The 19,140-nt window shown below is 42.8% G+C and overlaps 1 protein-coding gene across 1 annotated transcript in view; it reads left to right on the top strand.

The window, feature by feature from the left end:
- Positions 1–18,549, top strand: part of TTC13 (tetratricopeptide repeat domain 13) — an 80,763-nt gene extending 62,214 nt beyond the window's left edge. The window contains 11 exon segments of the mRNA XM_027531116.1: positions 194–324; positions 844–976; positions 1,485–1,577; positions 4,330–4,413; positions 5,236–5,320; positions 8,721–8,830; positions 11,420–11,555; positions 12,895–12,974; positions 15,565–15,643; positions 15,786–15,865; positions 17,766–18,549. Of these exon segments, the coding sequence (XP_027386917.1) occupies positions 194–324; positions 844–976; positions 1,485–1,577; positions 4,330–4,413; positions 5,236–5,320; positions 8,721–8,830; positions 11,420–11,555; positions 12,895–12,974; positions 15,565–15,643; positions 15,786–15,865; positions 17,766–17,880 (1,126 nt within the window). The 3' untranslated portion in view covers positions 17,881–18,549.
- Positions 18,550–19,140: the final 591 nt, after the last annotated feature.

Raw genomic sequence — 19,140 nt, 5'->3', positions numbered from 1 at the left:
CATTGTGCACACACTGTCAGAAAAAGTCCTTTTAACTTGTGTCTGGTTGGGTACTGAGCACTGAAATAAAGATGATATGGTCAGAATTTTCTCAATTATGGTTCCACTGGAGGAAATGACTGCTTTTCAAATGAAGTTGGATAACCGCTATCTGTTGTAAAAGTCTTCATCGTGTACGTAACGTTTCTTCCAGAGATGTGTTACATCAGAATTTTGAGAGTTACAAGCCTGAGGTCCAGGAGTTGATTTGTGTGGCTGATCGTTTGGGATCCCTGATGCAATACGAAACACCTGGTTTCCTGCCAAACAAGAGAATACACAGAGGTATTTTAAAACGATCTGAAAATGGAGCAAGGATTGTTAAACTGTGTTGTACTTTTGCAAAGAATCATTTGTTGTGCTTACTCAAAATCTCCATGTGATAAGACCAGAAATGAGTAGATTCATTCATACTGAGTTCTGAGAGAAGAATGCTTCTGGCTTTGGCTCTTACGCTGTTGCTTTGGGGTAGGTGTAGAATGTAGGTCATCAGTTATTGCTTTAAGTCAGACAGCTCATCCACCAGAGCCATCCCCTTCCTATAGGGTGAGGAGGGATTTGAACCTCAGTTCCTTCAGGATTGAGAGGAGACAAGGCTGCAGTTGTCTCCAGTTTCCTCTAATAGAGCTGAGTTTTAGTCAGGCTGTCATGATGGTAATGCATCTCTGGTCTTGTTGAATTTCCAATACTTGTGATTCTCTTTCAATATAATGATTCCTAAATTGTTTATTGAGTTGTTGGTGAAGATCATTCCCTCTAAAGGGTACTTACAAACTCTGTTTCCCCCATATTTCCTTCTTTTAGCCATGGGTTTGGCAGCATTAGAAGTCATGCAAGCTGTACAGCGTACCTGGACGAATTCAAAGGTTCGAATGAATGGGAAAACACGGCTGATGCAGTGGAGAGACATGTTTGACATCGCAGTAAAATGGAGACGGTAACTGGCATTTAAATGAAAATAAACCAGAAGTCGAATCAATGTAATATAATGTTAAGTCTCCTCTAGTTAGCAGATTCTGAATCCGTTTTATTAACTAATGTGTGTGCATGTGCATTCAGTCACGTCTGACTCTTTGTGACCCCCACGGACTGTAGCCTGCTAGATTCCTCTGTCCATGGGATTTTCCGGGCAAGAATACTAGAGTGGGTTGCCATTTCCTTCTCCTTTATTAACTAATAATAGATCTTATAAGTTATGTTTCCTGCTGTTATTCATTTTCATGAGAAAAACACTGCTCTGCTGGTAAACCTGCACTGACTTCTTACTTGGTCTAGTTGGAATATCTTTGGAATTTGCAGGTTTGTGTTTCATGTTTTTAGATGTAATGGACCGAGAAGTTGTTTTCTCCCCGCTTTCACAAAGACTTGTACATGTTTTATTTTAATGCTTTTGAACATTTCTAGGTTTTATAAGGTCTTCATTTTTAATAAGCCCTGTTTTATAGGATTGCTGACCCAGACCAACCAGTGCTGTGGTTGGATCAAATGCCAGCACGAAGTCTCAGCAGAGGTTTTAACAATCACATCAATTTAATCAGGTATGAACATTCTGTTTATCTTTCCTGTTTTCGTAGCAGTTTTTTTTCTATTAGTTTAGCGGCTGGGTCTTTGCTGCTACGTGCAGACTGTCTCGAGTTGTGCTGCGTGGGCTTCTCGTTGTAGTGAGAAGCGGCTTCTCGTTGCAGAGCACAGGCTCTAGGTGCGCGGACTTCAGTCGTCGCGGCGTGAGGGCTCAGTAGCTGTGGCTCTTGGACTTAGTTGCCCTGAGGCGTGTGGGATCTTCCCAGACCAGAGATCAAACCCCGTTCCCGCATCTGCAGGCTGATTCTTAACAACTGGACCACCCGGGAAGTCCAAGGAGATTATCTTAAATGATCAATTTACAGAGACTGCAAGCAACCCGTTTCTCCTTTCTTGGTGACTTTTGGACACAAATTAGCCCTGTACCTGCAGGGTCCTGCCTGCGTTCTTTTGAGCTGGCCTGGTTGCAAAAAGAAATGTTGTACCCTTTTCCAATCTCTTTGATGCAGAGCTCAGTTGAAGGGTAGAACGCCAGATTTTTGCCTAAACGTCCATCTTTGAATGGTCCTAAATTATCATAGAAAGTACTTAGATGAACGACATTACGTTACCATTATATTATATACTTATAATATTGTGGCTCAAAGAATTCTTGTAGTGAGGGAAAGGCTTCCCCCTTGAGCCACCCTGCAACACACAAAGGGTTTGGTTTAAAGACACTGGGCGCTAAGCTGCCTTCCTGGGAGGTTGAGCAGGTTAACTGGAGAGCTTTTGTTTTGTCCAGAGGCTTCTGAAAAGTCAGGGGTATGGGTGAAGTGCTCACCCTGTTATTCCACCCTCTTAATAAATGATGAGCAAATATTAAAGAGCAACAGCTCCAAGCGGACCCACTGGATTTAATTTTAGCTAAATTTTACAAATATGGTAGTTTTGTCACATTTAAAATGCTTCTAATTCCAGAAGCCTGAATCAAGAAAATATTCTACTATACAACTTCAACATTTGAGTTTAATGGAAATGTTATTAGGATATTTATTGTTTTAATTTCTAGAAAATACATTTCCTTTCCCCTGTGACTTGTATATTCATGTTTCTTACAGAATAATCTGTGACATTTACAAGTCGACTCAACTAGCTTTAACTGAAGGCCACTCTCCACGTGCTGAGCTGCATGGTGGTGAAGTACAGCTCCTGACTTCAGAAGACTCCTAGCTTAGTGAGGGAGGCAGACCAGTGAGCTGCCATGTAATGCTGCTCTTGTGTACAGGATGCCAGGCGTCCCAGTCCAGCCTCAGGTGATGCTGTTTGGATAGATGGAAAACAGAGGTGGATGAGGCATGAACAACTGCCCTCCCCCTCAACCCCGACACCAGTGAGTTAGGCATGGTCAGGGAAGTACAACTGTGATTAGTTTATGGTTAAGGGACTGTCAGAAATCAACCCTAAAAAGATAGGCAGTAGCCAAAACATAAATAGCTTTTTTTCCTCAACAAATAACTAACATACCCATGCTAAGTCATTTTCTGTCTGGAAATGATAGCCATTCAGAGCTCAGAAGCAGAGATGTGACCTGAACAGATTTGTACATCTGGATGATCACTTCGGCCACAGATGGCAAAGGCAGCGACTTCCCTTGGAGGGATAGGGAGTGGTTAGAAAGTTGTGTAACGTTCGGGTGCACTGATGCAGAGGTCTGGAAAGCTCTGTTAAAGTGAGCCAAAGGGGACGAGTGGACACGAGAAGGCAGGGTCGGAGCACTGGTGGTGGGTTAGAAGTGGGGGTGAGTGTGCAGCTGCGGGGATGTGGTTGCCCCAGGAGGCCAGGAAGCCCCAGGGCAAAAAGCAGGTGAACACGTTTGGGAGCTGGAGTGAATTCCTTAACTCATGTTTGACACGCCAGTGGGGAGCCCAGGGAGCTGTTTCAGGGAGTAGTTGACTCTGTGTGCTCTTGGACACATGTGTCAGTGTGTTGGCTATACATGAGGTTCTGGGAGGGTTTGTTGCTGTTGTTTTTAAAATAATTTATTTATTTATTTTTGGGGCTGCACTGGGTCTTCATTGCTACAGGCTGGCTTTCTCTAGTTGCAGCGAGTGAGAGCTACTCTTGTTGCAATGCACGGAGTTTCATTGCAGTGACTTCTCTCGTTGTGGAGCACAGGCTCAGTAGTTGTGGCACACAGGCTTAGTCGGTCCGCAGCATGTGGAATCTTCCCAGACCGGGAATCAAACTTGTGTCCCCGTCATTGGCAGGTGGATTCTTATCCACTGTACCACCAGGGGAGTCTTGGGATAGTTTTGAAAATGGAGGTTGGGGTAGAAAATGGGAGGAAAATACTATTTAGAGTGGTGGAGGGGATGAAGACAGCGAGTAAATTACACAGTCAGAAGGAGTATTAGCAGCTAACGCTGTCAGGAACACAGAACGGGAGGGGGTATGTTGCTGGGAAAGGGAAGGGATTCTTAACGATAAAGTGGCAAATAAGTCTGGGCCTCATTTCAGCACTTGAGAACTTTTCTCCCTGCTTTGGCATCTCTGGACTGAGTTTGGTACCTTTCCTCCAGAGTGCTCTCCGTTGCTGACCATCAGTTTTGCTAAGACAGGCATTTGTATCTCCCGTTCTCTGACTGCAAACAAACCAATGCCCCAAACCTCTTGGCTGCATTATTCTCACAGCTCTCTTACTGTCCTTTTGAATTAATGTTGAAATTAGATACTATGGAACATATCTCACTGTGAAAACATTCTCAACATATATTTTTTTCTTAACAGGGGTCAGGTGATCAACATGAGATACCTGGAATATTTTGAGAAAATTCTTCATTTTATTAAAGATAGAATTCTAGTTTATCATGGGTAATCTTTCAATTTTCTTTTTCATGGTAATGGATAGATTTTATATATTTTTCATTAGTTATATTTATGAAACTTGAAAACCACGCCTGTTGACAGACTGAACAGAATATATAACATTTTTACATAGTGTTTGGAATCATAAAGCCTTTCAAATCATTTATCAACCTTTTTAAAATAGCTTTACAAACTCCATGGACCTCAACTGAGTGTTTTTAATCTTACAGCCCTGTGGCTTTTCTAGCCTCTCTCCTGTCTTTAAATTCAGTGAAAGCAGGATATTTCTTTAAATTTCTTAATTAGGGATTAAATGATGGATTTCAGCCTTAATACTCATTCTCCCTCAACTGAGAGGCTGTGCCGTGTAGATAGGACAGTGGTCAAAAGCCCGGGGAAAAAGAATTCTGAAGGTTAGTTGTCACCAAGTAAATATAAAATTGGTATAAAAGCCTAGTAGTATACTTCCATTTGAGCAACTTTAGGAATAAAAAACATATACTTCTAATTTCATAGTTGAAATAGGAGAATCAAAAGTTTTCTGACCAAGCCCAGACCCATGCATGTCCACATAGACACTGGCTGTCCATCCGTTCTGGTTTTCCCTATTTCACATCTGGACAGACTGCTGTTTCCCTCATTCTCATCTGTAGCCCAATACTTATTAGATTGAACTATTCCCTTATTTTGATACTTCGGTTGTGGTCCATCATTTTGAATATTGAGCCACTTGTAATTAAGGATTTATCTAAATTAAAGGTAATAGTGTAACTAATTACTGATTTCTGTGTTAATTTTAGTTGCTTTCTCTCTGTTTCCCCTTTAAAGAGCTAATAATCCTAAAGGATTGTTGGAAGTTAGAGAAGCTCTGGAAAAGGTCCACAAAGTGGAAGACCTCCTTCCAATTATGAAGGTAAATTTATCATCAAAATCACAGCAATTGTTTTTAGGGGAAAAAATTAGTACTCTTTGAAAGAAGAGCTTATTATCATTAGATGCATATTTGTTAATGTTATTAGTATTTTAAGTTTTATAAAGTGTGCCACTTAAAAACACTGATAAAAACACATTCTGAATAATAACCAAAATTAAAGCAGACCCTAGAAGGTAAGAAAATGCAATAAAGAAAGCAAAGTCAGTTCAACTAAAGGTTTACAGAAAGAGAAGGGGGAACATTAAGATCAGGAGGGAATGTGTATAATGGGTGATATGTCGTGAGTGATTGATTCCCTCCCTGAGAGAACAAGCATCTCAGATCGGTGTTTTAAAGCCCAGCTGTGCTCTGTTCACTGGAAACACCTGTGACAAGATGATAGTCAAAGCGTTCAAGGCTGAAAGGTAGGCCAAGCAAATGCTCCTGGAGAAAAGCAGGTGTGGCAACGTCAGTATCAGAAGGATTTGAATTCAAGATAAAGGGCCCATCAGGGGGAAATAATTATATTGTTTTAAAAGTATAATCCATTAAGAAATTAGAACTTTATGAACCTTTTCTCCAAACTACCCAAAATGTGCCCACAACAGGTACATTTGATTTTTTTCAATTAACAGTTTGACCTATAACATAAAACTTGAATAAATATTCTCCTTGTAGCTATAGTAGATAAGACTGATGTACATCAAGTAAATGATAAGACATTTCTGTGTATGACAAAGCTCACACATTTCTAAAGCATAACCAGGAGGCATCTTGTCATGGGCAAAGCCACGAGCTGGCCCCGCGCCCCAGGCCCATCTGCTCACTGGGCTGGGCCGTCGCTCCTGGCTCTCCTCCAGGCTCTGTGTGCTGATGAGCCTTGTTTCTGGCCAACCTGGTTATTTTGAGGGTCTCGTGAACTGAGGTGTGGTTCTCAGTCTTCTCAAACCCGTCTTAACTCAGCAAACATGTTCAGATGGCTCTTTTACTACACTAAAATCAAATCCATAAGAATGCACATACTCAAAAAACCCCTTAGAAGGTCACCATAGTGCTCTAAAGGAGCTCTAAAAGCTAAGTCATTTATAGGCAAGAAACAGTAGGTTAGCATTCAGGCATATCTTCATGAGAAGCCACAAAGAAGTAGCCGGTTGCTTGCACACGTGTGTAAAGTCTTGGTGAATGTGACGGCTCCAGAGGCAGCCCTGCAGCGATCTGTCATTTGGTGACTCAAGTATCATGAGCTATGACTTTGGTGATATGGTTTTCCATAATGGTAAACCACACTTAATAAAGTTCTGTACAATGTACAGATATACTCTTTCCTCAGTTTATATGCTGTTTGCATTTCTAGAAAAGTCAGTGGGTATTTCAACTGTAACAGATATTTAGCGTGTGAGGGTAAAATGGAGTCTGATTCCAGGCCTAGGTAATTATTACATTACAAACAGCTTCTTCATCCATGTGCAGATCCAGTGGGAGTCATGCCTGTGTGACTGTCCCTCGCACCTCATCCTTGCAGCCACACGCTCCCCTGAATTCCCCAAATGTCCTCCAGGGGGCAGAATGGCCCCACCAAGGACTGCTGGATGCACCAGACAGAAGGAAACTGGAGCCTGACTCAGATTTTAGTCTTCAGCTTTCCAGTGGGTGTTTTCGGCATTTAAATTTACTATATTAGGCAGAATAGGGAAGCAGCTGAGGGATATTGTAACACATATATATGAAAGTGAAAAGTGAGAGTGTTAGTCACTCAGTCATGTCCCACTCTTTGTGACCCCATGGACTGTAGCCTACCAGGCTCCTCTGTCCATGGAATTCTCCAGGCAAGAATACTGGGGTGGGTTGCCATTCCCTTCACCAGGGGATCTTCCCAACCCAGGGATTGAACCCAGGTCTGCTGCATTGCAGGCAAATTCCTTACTGTCTGAGCCACCAGGGAAGCCCATAGTATGTGTGTATGTCTGTGTGTGTATTAAGAAAAGCATAATGCACAAAAGGCTGCAGTTGCGTGGAGAGCTGCTAAGGGGCCCAGCATCACCCTGCCACCCACCCAGTGTCTGACTTCGAATGCAAAGTCATTGCCTGTTTGGCTATATCTGGGAATGGCCATCTCACTGTGGCCTTGTACACCGTGCCTCCACGCAGGCTGGGTGTGTACTGGTGTTTCTAAAGGCACACATAGAAGTAAATAAAAATATGCCTTTGCGTTTAAAGTGCTTGTTGAATGTGATGCCCTGACAGGTTCTTCTACACGATGTCCTTCTGCCAGGTTCAGAGGTACCTCAGTTCCCCTCTGGGCAGATGGCTAGTGAATTAAGGGACTGGGTGTCATGAGGGCCTGGGTCCCTGTTTCCATGTGCAGCTCAGGCAGGACCTCACCTTGCCGCATCTCACCAACTGGGTTTCCTCACTTGTGAGATCGAGGTTGTGGCCTATCTTATAGGCATGCAGGGAGCATTAAAGAGAATTGACGCATACCCTTAAGTGTTAGCACATTCTGCCCCTAAAAGTCCTTGTCCTCATACAAAGACATCTCTTGTCTCAGCCCCTGCTGCCAGCCTTCCTGCCCACATCCACACATGTTCACCCTTTCCTGGACCTTAGTGAATGCCCACTGGTCGCTGTTTTTAGACAACCTTTTCCTCCAGTGTGTTTTGTGAAGCACAACCTCTTTCTATTTTACCTTCGATTCTCTTATTCATGTCTGCCAATCCTAAACAATATTGGCTACACTCAATAACCAAATTTGGGGAGAATGTTTCTGGAGCAATGACAACACCTATTTATTGGCTTTTCAGTTTGTCAGAAGTGTTTTAAACAGAAAGCTGTGTTCATACTCATCACCCTTAAGAGCCATTCTTACCTCTAACTCCTTTAGAATACTCTGCTTTGTTACTCTATGGTCTGCACAGTTAGGGTATGTGCGTGTGTGTGTATAAAATTCTCAGTTGACAAAATTCTGAGTACTTTTCAGACAGATAAGAGTCTACTTTGAAGAAGCACTAGCAAAAATGCATAGTGCTATTTTGAGTTGTAGGATTGAATACAGCTATCCTGCTAAGTGTCAAAGTTCCTGCCAATTAAGATGAACAAGAGAAAAGACCCAAGTGGAGCTCTTCGGAGTGAGAGTTGCCACTGAAGAAAGGCTGTGTGCATTTTGCGCTGAGGTTCTCTTCTGGCCTCTGGCAGGGGCCATGGGGAGTGTGACTTGGGCTGAGAGAGTGGATGGGGGCCTAGGGACAGGCACAGGCGTCCTGGACACTAACCGCCAGGGCAGAGGACACCATGTCTTGCGTTCTCTGAGCCTTCTAGAAACATCAAAGTCAGAGTTGGCGCCGCAGATTGGGAATTTACAATGAATCTCACTAGTAATGTGAATTTTCTTTTTCCTTGAAAGCAGTTTAATACTAAAACAAAGGATGGGTTCACTGTGAACACCAAAGTTCCCAGCCTCAAAGACCAAGGGAAGGAATATGATGGCTTCACGATTACGATTACGGGAGACAAGTACGTGCGCTTCCTAAGTGTGGGTGTACAGAGGGGGGCAGGTGTCAGAAAGTGTGCAGACACCTGGTATTGCCAGAGGAGGGTGGACATTCCGGGCTTTTGCTGTCTCCTGAAATGGAGATTATCAAGGTCCAGTGTACCACTAGAACCAGCTTTTTTGAAGCTTGTTGTGAGGAAGACTTTTACCAATTAAGTGAAAAAAAGATGAGAGATTGACAGATTGAAGGCTGTTATTGGAATTTTAAATATAGTTTTAATTCATTGTGGGAGTACAAGTACGTCTCATTGAAAATTTAGAATATAGATAAGCAAAGATAAAAAATTTTAAATCATTGTTTCCTTAAAAACTGAGATTATACTGTACATATTGTTTTATAACCTGTTTCTTTTCTACTCTTGCTCTGAACATTTTCCCATACCTTATTCTTAAAAGCATTTCTAAAAATTGCCTAGTATTCTATTTTTGGAATATTATAGAGTTACTCCTACTAGTTTTTACTTGTCATTGATCATTTAGGATGTTTTCCACTTTTTCAGCTTATATAATAGCACCAAATGAAAATTTGTGGTCATAATCATTTTATGTCCATCTGAAATCCAAACTTCACCTCGGAGCCTCCACATCCTTGAGCTTTGGTGGCATGATCTTGACCCTCCCCAGTTACTGTCCTCCCCACAACACGCATTCCTCGGTTGCTGCCCTGAGCTCCACCACATCTGCATCAAGGGTGTCTGGCAGCTCAGCGTTGGGCCCCACATCCTCTCAGCCCTTCTGCCTCCTGGTCTCTTGCTTCCATGTCAGAACTCACACCAGCCTTCCGGAAGAAACACCATTTAGCAAAGATTCTGTGACTTTTCCTTTGAGGTCTCCATCTCTACCCCAAGCCACTTATCAAAGTACCTTCCCAATAAAGATGGTTCTCCTCGCATAAAAGGAATTCCAGGGTTTTCTATTGATGTAAAATTATTGTCTCCTTCCTCTTCACCCACCCATGATTCAGTTCCCAGCAGAAATGAACTACTAAGTAAGAGTACATAAATCCTTCCCCCAAACACAGCATCTTCCTCAGCTGTCTCTTTTCATCCCATTTGTTGTCAGCCTTGCTTGGGGCCTCTGACCCCCACGAGGACTCATGACTCGTATCTCCATCTCCGGTCTCCTGGGGCCTGACCAGTGCTTCAGTGGGCTCCACCCCACTGGGTATTCCCCTGGATCCAAAAATCCCTCCCTAGTCCATACCCTGCCACTGCCTGCTGACTCCAAAATCATCTCCCCTGCCAGACAGGCAAGGCCTTTTGTAACAATGGCCTCAAACAGTGCTTCCTGCTTTACCTGAAGCACTTTGCTGCCAGAACCAGGCCTGCCGCTTCAGCTGGATGACTTGTTCCCTGAGGTCACCTCCTACCTCTTGGATCTGTTTCACTCACAGCCTCATCTTGAAGACCCAACCAAGTTCTGGCCCCTTCTCCCACAAAGCATTTTCTGTTTTCTTCCACATCTTCCAAATTAGATCAACTTTCTCCTCTGAACCTCTGATCAACTGGTACCGCCCTACGCATGGACTCATAATAATCTGTGACCTTGTTTCCCCCTCCTTTCCTTGATAAAGACAGCTGCTTTGCCTTGTTGTTCTTCATAGGATCTAAGGACTATTTGCAGCATTTTGGTACTGGTGTTATACAGTAAATACCTGTTGCATGGAACTTTTATCCTGCCCCGGGCCTCACATGGAGCTGCACATGCAGCAGAGTTTTAAAAAATGAAACTGTGGAGGCCCAGAACTTGTTTTCTGTGCACAGCCCCAGCTCCTGCTCTTCTGATGTAAAAGAGTGATTGTCTGATAAAACTGAAACACATTGAAATATGTTGTACTCTGTGAAGTTATTTCCTCCTCTGTTGGCTTAAGCTCATAAAAGACGTACATATGAATCTAGAGCCTATTATACAGATTGAAGTTAAGTCAAAAGGAGAAAAACAGCTACTGTGTTTTAACACATATATATATGGAATCTAAAAAGATAGCACTGATAAACCTATTCTCAGGGCAGGAATAGGGACACAGACATAGGGAAAGGACTTGTAGACACAGCAGGGGGAGGAAGGGGTGGGACAAACTGAGAGAGCAGCACTGACATATGTACATTACCGTGTGTAAAACAGACAGCTAGGGAGAAGCTGCCGCACAGCACAGGGAGCTCAGCTCAGTGCTCTCTGGTGACCTAGGGGAGTGGGATGGGGGTGGGAGGGAGGGAGGTTCAGGATGTATGTATACTTACGGCTGACTCATGTTGTTGTATGGCAGAAGCCAGCACAACATGGTAAAGCTATTATCCTCCAATTAAAAATTAAAATTAAAAAACAAGTTTTTTTAAAAAAGTACGTACGGTTAAACTGAGCAAAATCTATTTGTGACAAAACCGCCTGCTACGAGACACGCCTCGGCAGTCTGCTCAGAAACGCGTGGACACTCCTCGCATGTCCTGCCACATCAGCGAGTGCCGCCTGCTGCTGCCCCACACCCCTGTCCCCGTGTTTAGCTCTGTGAATTGTATAATACATGCCTCTGACATACATTCTTGTATTTCTAGGGTTGGCAATATACTATTTTCTGTGGAAACTCAAACCACAGAAGAGAGAACACAATTATATCATGCCGAAATAGATGCACTTTATAAAGATCTAACAGCAAAAGGAAAAGTACTGATTCTCTCATCAGAATTTGGGGTAGGTTTCTGTTTGTCTTCATTTTATCCATGCTGCTATGATTCTTTTGTCCTCTTTCACTGAGATCGTACATTTATGCTTGAAATCAGCCTTAAATAACCAGGAAATACTTCTTTTAATATTCTTACAGAGACAGTTCCGTATTTAATAACTACAGAAACTGAGAGAGGGGAATGTATGTAGTTACTGTGTTATGCTATGCTATGCTAAGTCACTTCAGTCGTGTCCGACTCTGTGTGACCCCATAGACGACAGCCCACCAGGCTCCCCCGTCCCTGGGATTCTCCAGGCAAGAACACTGGAGTGGGTTGCCATTTCCTTCTCCAGTGCATGAAAGTGAAAAGTGAAAGGGAAGTCGCTCAGTCGTGTCTGACTCCCAGCGACCCCATGGACTGGAGCCTACTAGGCTCCTCCATCCATGGGATTTTCCAGGCAAGAGTACTGGAGTGGGGTGCCATTGCCTTCTCTGAGTTACTGTGTTATATTATCATAAATTGGAGCTTTGTCAGTATTTAAGTGTATAGGTTGTCCATGATGGACGTGACTGTTTCCTGGACTGCAGGCTCCTCCACCATTGCTTTCTGATTCAACGGGGAGCTACATCCTGCTCCCCAGGAGCTACAATGTCACCTGCATGATTGTAGCTGTTACTGTGTGGAGAGTATAGGGGGTGCTCCATCCACGTTCTGGAATGGATACCCATGGCTTTTGGAAAGTTCCTTTATATAATTGGAGGAGGGCATGGCAACCCACTCCAGTTTTCTTGCCTGGAGAATCCCATGGACAGAGGAGCCTGGCGGGCTACAGTTCATGGGGTCACAAAGAGTCAGACCCAACTGAAGAGATTTAGCATGCACACACATATATAATTAAGTGTATCGATCACCTAAATCTCAGTGGCGGGGGTAGGGGGAGGGGTGATGCTAATCAGAATCTTGGAGTAGAGAGGCCTGTAGTCTGAGAAAGTGTATTCAATATTAATAAGCACTTTGTTTTATTTTAATCCTAATGTTTTTTTTTGACTTGGCAAAATCCTAATTTTGACTTTGCAAATAATGTTATAGACCAAAACAGATATCTACGTTTATCAGAAAAAGTTTGCTGTTTTGAAGGCAGCTGGGAGCATACTGCTTAAAACTAAATTGTACATATACCCTTTCATTAGAAAAAAATGATGTGAGAGTATAATATATTCAGGGATATGAAAAGTAGGTCCTTGTAGGAGAAGAATGAAATAATCCTCTTCCTAGTAAAAGATTCTGCTGTGTCTTGTCACCTCATAAAAATGAGTTTATAATCTATTATTTAAGTTCATGAGCACATATCTTTTTTTTCCTAGGAGGCTGATGCTGTTTGCAACTTAATCTTATCCTTAGTTTATTATTTTTATAATTTAATGCCGCTCTCTCGTGGATCCAGGTGGGTGATATCCTATAATCTGACAGTTTTGTGGTGAAGAACACACGCCTTTTGCTTGCATTTGCTGTGTGGGTATGAGTACAGGTATCCTAGCAATGGCGAGAAGCCCACTTTGATTTTCCAAAGTCCACCCGAAAGTGATGTCCTTGATCTACTGCGTCATCAAGGATTCTGGAAGGTAGTTCTAGTAGAAGGCTCTTGGTGTTTACAGTCTGGAGCTCATTCATTCACAAAAATGTATCCAAATCTCACTCTGTGCACACATGCTCTCACTGTGCTTTAATTCCTGGTGTTTGCCCAGACTGTTACCCTGCTGCCCCCAAATTTTGGCCATTAATTGACCTTTAGCCCTTAAGTTTAATACTTTTGCATCAGCAACCATCCCAAAGTATTATTACTGTTATAAATGAATTCTACTTCGCGAATTCATCAGGAGTCTTTCAAGTGTCGTTCAAACAAGGGTGTGTCTGTAGAGCTTTGTTTTTATTCCCTTTTGTATGGTACCATGTACAGCGAATCAGGTGAATGGTGTATGCTGTTGTTAGCACATGTTTGAATTTCAGATGTTTTGGTTAAAATCATATACTTAAGTGTCTTGATCTCTGATTAATACTTTAGAAAGTAAAACTCTCCTAAATGTGGTAGTAAGTTTTCTTGTACTATTAAAAAAGCACTGGGAGTTGGGCATAATGGGCGCAGGGCGTCCACTGGTGGTGATGGATGGAAACTGGGCTGGTGGTGATCACTCTGTGGTGTAGACATGTGTGCACCTGGAACTTACGAGGTAAAAATGGCCTTGAAGTAAAATAGGAACAGAAATGTTGTACCTTAGGCACAACTGTTATAGGAATGCTAACTAGATCTGTAACATGCAGGGGGCCTCCATGTGCCTGTTCATCCACCGCTTGCAGGCACTGTGCACGCGTGTGTTCACGCAGCAGCTCTGTGGGCTTCTGTGTCACTTGAGAAGGAGGTCCAACTCCAGTCACCCCCGGCTCCCCCTCAGCCCCTGCACCTGTCCAGTCCCTGACTGAGTCTTGTTGACTCTGCCTCCTAAACCTCTCCTCTCCTCATGCTCCTTGCACATGCCATAGCTCAGATTGGCTCATCTCTTGCACTGACCTTTCTTTTTTAAAAAAATGTTCATTTAATTCTCTATTTTTGGCTGCACTGGGTCTTTATTGCTGTGTGGGGGCTTTCTCTAGTTGCAGTGAGCTGGAGGTACTCTGTGTTGAGAGGGCATGGGCTTCTCATTGCAGTGGCTTCTCCTGTTATGCAGCACTGGCTCTAGGCACTCAGGCTTCAGTAGCTGCAGCTCTCCAGCTTAGCTGCCTCGAGGCATATGGGATCCTTTCAAACCAGGAATCAGACCTGTGTCCCCTGTAATTCACAGGCAGATTCTTAACCACTGGACCACCAGGGAAGTCCCCCTGCTTATCTCTTGCACTGACCTTTCTAACTGGTCTCTCCGTTTCCAGGCTTTTCTTTTTCCCTCTTTGTGCGCCAGTTCTTTATATCTGTTGGCTCAGGTGCCAACTCAGTGGCGTGATGCACAGTGCCAGCTCCTCCCTGCCCTGGTTTACCATGGCCTCATCACCTTTCCTGTCATCTACCCTCTCTCCATCCTCACTCTGGTCTCTCCACCACACCCCCTGCTTGTCCAAACACCTTCCTGTCCTGCCCAGCCAGCCATTTCCCTGCCTTCTCCTCTCCATTGCCCTGCCCATGGCCTTCAAAGATAAAGCACATGTGTCCATGGCCTCTGTGAGGGCTTCCCTATTAGGTGACTGCAGGGCTGACTCCCTTTCTCTGGTGTCCATTTGCAGAGGCAAGAGCTCTGTCTTAGCTGTCTTCATCCTGGGGTGCCTCTCACAAAGCACACAGATGGCATCATAATACAAATGTCAGAGCCCAGAGTGAGTCTGGACATGGCAGGAAGGAAGTGCACATAACCCAGCCTTCAGACCAGTCTGTTAGTACTTTCTGAGATGCGTTCTTTTTCTTCTTTGGGGCCAAAGTTTTTATTGTTAAACTCTAATAATATGTTTGCATTTACAAAGTATAATATATATATATATATATATATATATATATATATATATGCATTTTAAAGCCAAGCCTCATGCAGTTAAAAATGTAAGCAAGCAAGGTCTTCCCTGGCAGTCCAGCTGTTTAGACCCCATGCTTCCAATGCAGGGGGCTTAGACTCAGTCCCTGCTTGGGGAACTAAGATCCCACATGCCATGTGATGTGGCCAATAATGAATTTTTTAAAATAATAGAAAGCAGGCACATTTTCTAATTCAGTGTTTTCCTATAAGAATAGGAAAACCAATTGAAAAGAAAACTCCTAATTAAAAGAAACTTTGTCTCAGAAAAATATTATTGTTACACATTTACCCCTAAATTAGTAAACCAGTAAATATTTTTCTTAGTAAATTAGCAAATATTTTTAGAACAAATGAAAATATTCTTTTAATGTCCAAAGAAGTGTTAAAAGAAATACAATGTCATCTTTTAGGATGGGAAGTCCATAGTGTGGTAACCGTCTGTGGCCTGGACTGACTGGTAATTGTTCTCTATCTGAATAGTGTGATCGCTTACTCAGTGATTGTGGGAGCGCTGATGGCAAGTGGGAAAGAAGTAGCAGGAAAAATTCCCAAAGGAAAGGTATGTTGGAGCTGGAGCCAGAAGGGAAAAGGTTTCAATTCCAGTCTGTGGAGTTTTATGTTAAGACACATAAATGAACCGAATCCCAAAGGGAGCCTCCCCTCCATCTTTAACCACATTCTTAAATCTCTTTCTCTTTCAGTTGGTTGACTTTGAAGCTATGACTGCCCCTGGTTCAGAGGCCTTTAGCAAAATAGCTAAAAGCTGGATGAACTTGAAAAGGTAACTTCTTGATAGGGGTCGACAAAAGGATGTGAAACTGGAATTGTACTAATTTTTTATGGGTTATGATTATATAATGAATTTAATCTGCTTTTCGAAGTTACTATGTTTTTGTTGTCATTTATGACCCCTTAACAGGTGAGTGTATGGATAAAAATGAATAATGAATAAAATAAGGAAGCCAGTTTGTGAAGGAAGGGTTACAGGTGTCTTATTTATATAGTCAGATATTCCTGTCTCTTGGCTCATCGATCCTTTGTCCCAGACTCGCAGAGTCAGTTTTCAGGAGGGATTTTGAAAACTGAGCTGGACCTGACTCAGACTTCTCTGGGTGGTGGCACCTGCCTTTCAGCTGCATTTTTCCTTTCCTCTTTGTTTGGGGAAGGTGATGCTTTACTGTAATTTAGGCACAAAATACATAGGAGTCAGGGAAAGCTGCGAGAAATTACTCCTGACGGTTACTGTGGGAGGGCCCAGTACTATGATCTTCCCTGGCTCTTGTTTTCAAAAGCACCACAGGAGCACATAAATAAATATATATATATGGGCTGAAATTAAACTCACAGGTGGTTTCATAGTTAATTTTGTTGTTGTTGTTGTTCAATCCTAAGTCATGTCCAGCTCTTTGCAACTTCATGGGCTACAACACGCTAAGCTCCTCTGTCCTCCACTGTCTCCCAGAGTTTGCTCAAATTCACGTCCATCGAGTCTATGATGCCGTCCAACCATCTCATCCTCTGCTGCTGCCTTCTCCTTTTGCTCTTAATCTTTAAGCACATCTCACTATTTAACCTTATTGACTCTTGCTCCTTCTCCATGGTTTTTTTTTAATATCATAGAAACTTCCAGTTTTGCCTTTCCATATCTGTTCAACATAGCAACCACTCTAAAAATTGCTGGATAATCCGTGCTCTGTTTAAAACGGAAGTTTGTCTCTGTAAGATACTTTGGTCCCATTTGTAAGTATTCCATTAGCTTTGTAATGAAAACTCCTAACAGTTACACTGCCTTCTGGTATATTTTTGTCTCAGGTTTACTAGTTTACATGTATTTTAGTAACATGATCATAAGGTCAAAGGCCTTGCCTCTGTTTCCTGCATAATTTTACAGTGTTGATCTTTTAATTTTAAGGAAAAAATAGAAACGCCACCTTATGTTGTGCAGCTACAGGTTTACAATGTAATTGAGACCCATTCTACACTCCTTCAGAGAAGGCAATGGCACCCACTCCAGTACTCTTGCCTGGAAAATCCATGGACAGAGTAGCCTGGTAGGCTGCAGTCCATGGGGTCGCTCAGAGTCGGGAACGACTGAGCGACTTCACTTTCACTTTTCACTTTCATGCGTTGGAGAAGGAAATGGCAACCCACTCCAGTGTTCTTGCCTGGAGAATCCCAGGGACGGGGAAGCCTGGTGGGCTGCCATCTCTGGGGTCGCACAGAGTCAGACACGACTGAAGCCACTTAGCAGCAGCCACACTCCTTACCAGGAGTAAGTAACTCTGGGAGTTAGGAATACCGTCCTTCTTGCTGCAAATACAGGGAAGTGGGTCTGAGAGGAACCACTAAAGCTGATAAGGATCAAGGCTGGACCCAAATCATGTGTCTTCAGGTTCCACGTCTAGCATGTGCCTCGGAGGGATGTGTTTGCGTTGAATTCAACCGAAGGCTGGTTGAATTTACCCGCATCTCATGATGGGAGCCTGCTGATACCCCATTCATTGCTACAACAGGATCTGCTCTGCTCACAGGTCCCCCTGCGATGTGATGTTGTCTGATGTCACGCATGTGGAGTACTGTAAAGTGAATATTGTAATAGGAATTGGTGTAATATAAGCTTTGCCTTTTTTGGTAAAATTGTGTTGATTTTCACACCCTTTCTTTGCATTTTTCTCTTTCAGTATTTCACCTTCTTATAAGACTCTTCCGTCTGTGTCAGAAACGTTCCCAACATTAAGATCAATGATCGAGGTGCTAAACACAGACTCCTCTCCACGTTGTCTTAAGAAACTCTAGTTACGCTGTGGTATTTATACAAGTAAAGGGCCGGACCTCTTGCTTCTTAAGTTATTTTTTAAAACATGGAATTATAAAGAAATTAGGTCCTTTATTACTTTTGATACCAATTTTTGATAGGAATTGAATACTTGAAATCATTTTATTTACCTTTCTGAACCATAACAGAAATCATGAAAGAGGGTTTTGAGGGGACAGAAGAGCTCTGTGTCTGGGATGGGAGGCATTTGCATTAGCCAGTGGCCACTTGGTTTCCACTTACAAAGTCATACGACTCCTTCCTCATGGCGAAAAATGTTTACTCCGAAAACCAAAAATTAACAATTAAAGGGAACAAAAGCTACAACAAAACAGGAGTGTTTTCATTCCTTTAAAAATCTGGATGTTTTTCAAAGACCTTCTTTTTATGCATACTGTGATAATGCATCTTGTTTTCAACTGACATCGTCCTCACGTGTGGGTTCTCCATTTCGTTTGAACCGTGGAAGATTTGTGGCCATCAGCATGCCTGGAGCTCATGACCTGGGACACTTTTGTTGAATGATACAGACAGTATTTGCCAGTGACTCAAACACTGAATTATTGAAACATGTTTTATTTGTTTTTTTCCTCTTTATTGGAAAAAATAAACGGGGTGATTTCTATAAATCACCAGTTTTTGACACTGGATTACGTATGTTTTTATTTTGTGAGCCAGTTTCACTTTCAGGTATAAGAACAGTCAGAAAATTGCTAACTTTCTTTTGCAGACAGGGTGAATGACAGTGCATAAATGGGTTCAGTTAAACACCATTTCCAGTCATTTTCATTTTTCTTTGTTCTCTGTTAAAGAGTTAAGCTAGTCACTGCTTTCTGTTATTCTCTTTCTGTCTCGCAGACTCTGTGAGCAGGACACAGCAGTGTCTGCATGTCTGCAAGCGTCCATGCTCGGCAGAGACGCTACCCTGGCACTTGCTGCGTGGTCTGGCACTTGCAGCATGATCAGCAGAAGACCGTTCTTTGGACAGATAGGACCTGCCCTTTGGATAGGTGCTGTTCTGGGCACTGACGTGTGTTTCAAAACACCAGGATGTGGCTCGTGTTCTCATCTCATCTGGATGGTGATACAAATCATTAGGCACACCTCATTTTATAAAGAGAGGTCACACCCACAGTCAGCTTTCCCCAGAGTCTTTGTTTTCATTTTATAGATAAGAGGGTTGAGGCTTTGGGAGCTTGATGACTCTCCCAGGTGCCTCCAAAGCCAAGGTGCTAGGATCC

This window comes from Bos indicus x Bos taurus, chromosome 28, assembly GCF_003369695.1.
Source record: "Bos indicus x Bos taurus breed Angus x Brahman F1 hybrid chromosome 28, Bos_hybrid_MaternalHap_v2.0, whole genome shotgun sequence".
NCBI classification, from domain to species: Eukaryota; Metazoa; Chordata; class Mammalia; order Artiodactyla; family Bovidae; genus Bos; species Bos indicus x Bos taurus.
The sequence above is the reverse complement of the archived record's forward strand: the minus strand, read 5'-3'. Positions and strand labels throughout refer to the sequence as shown.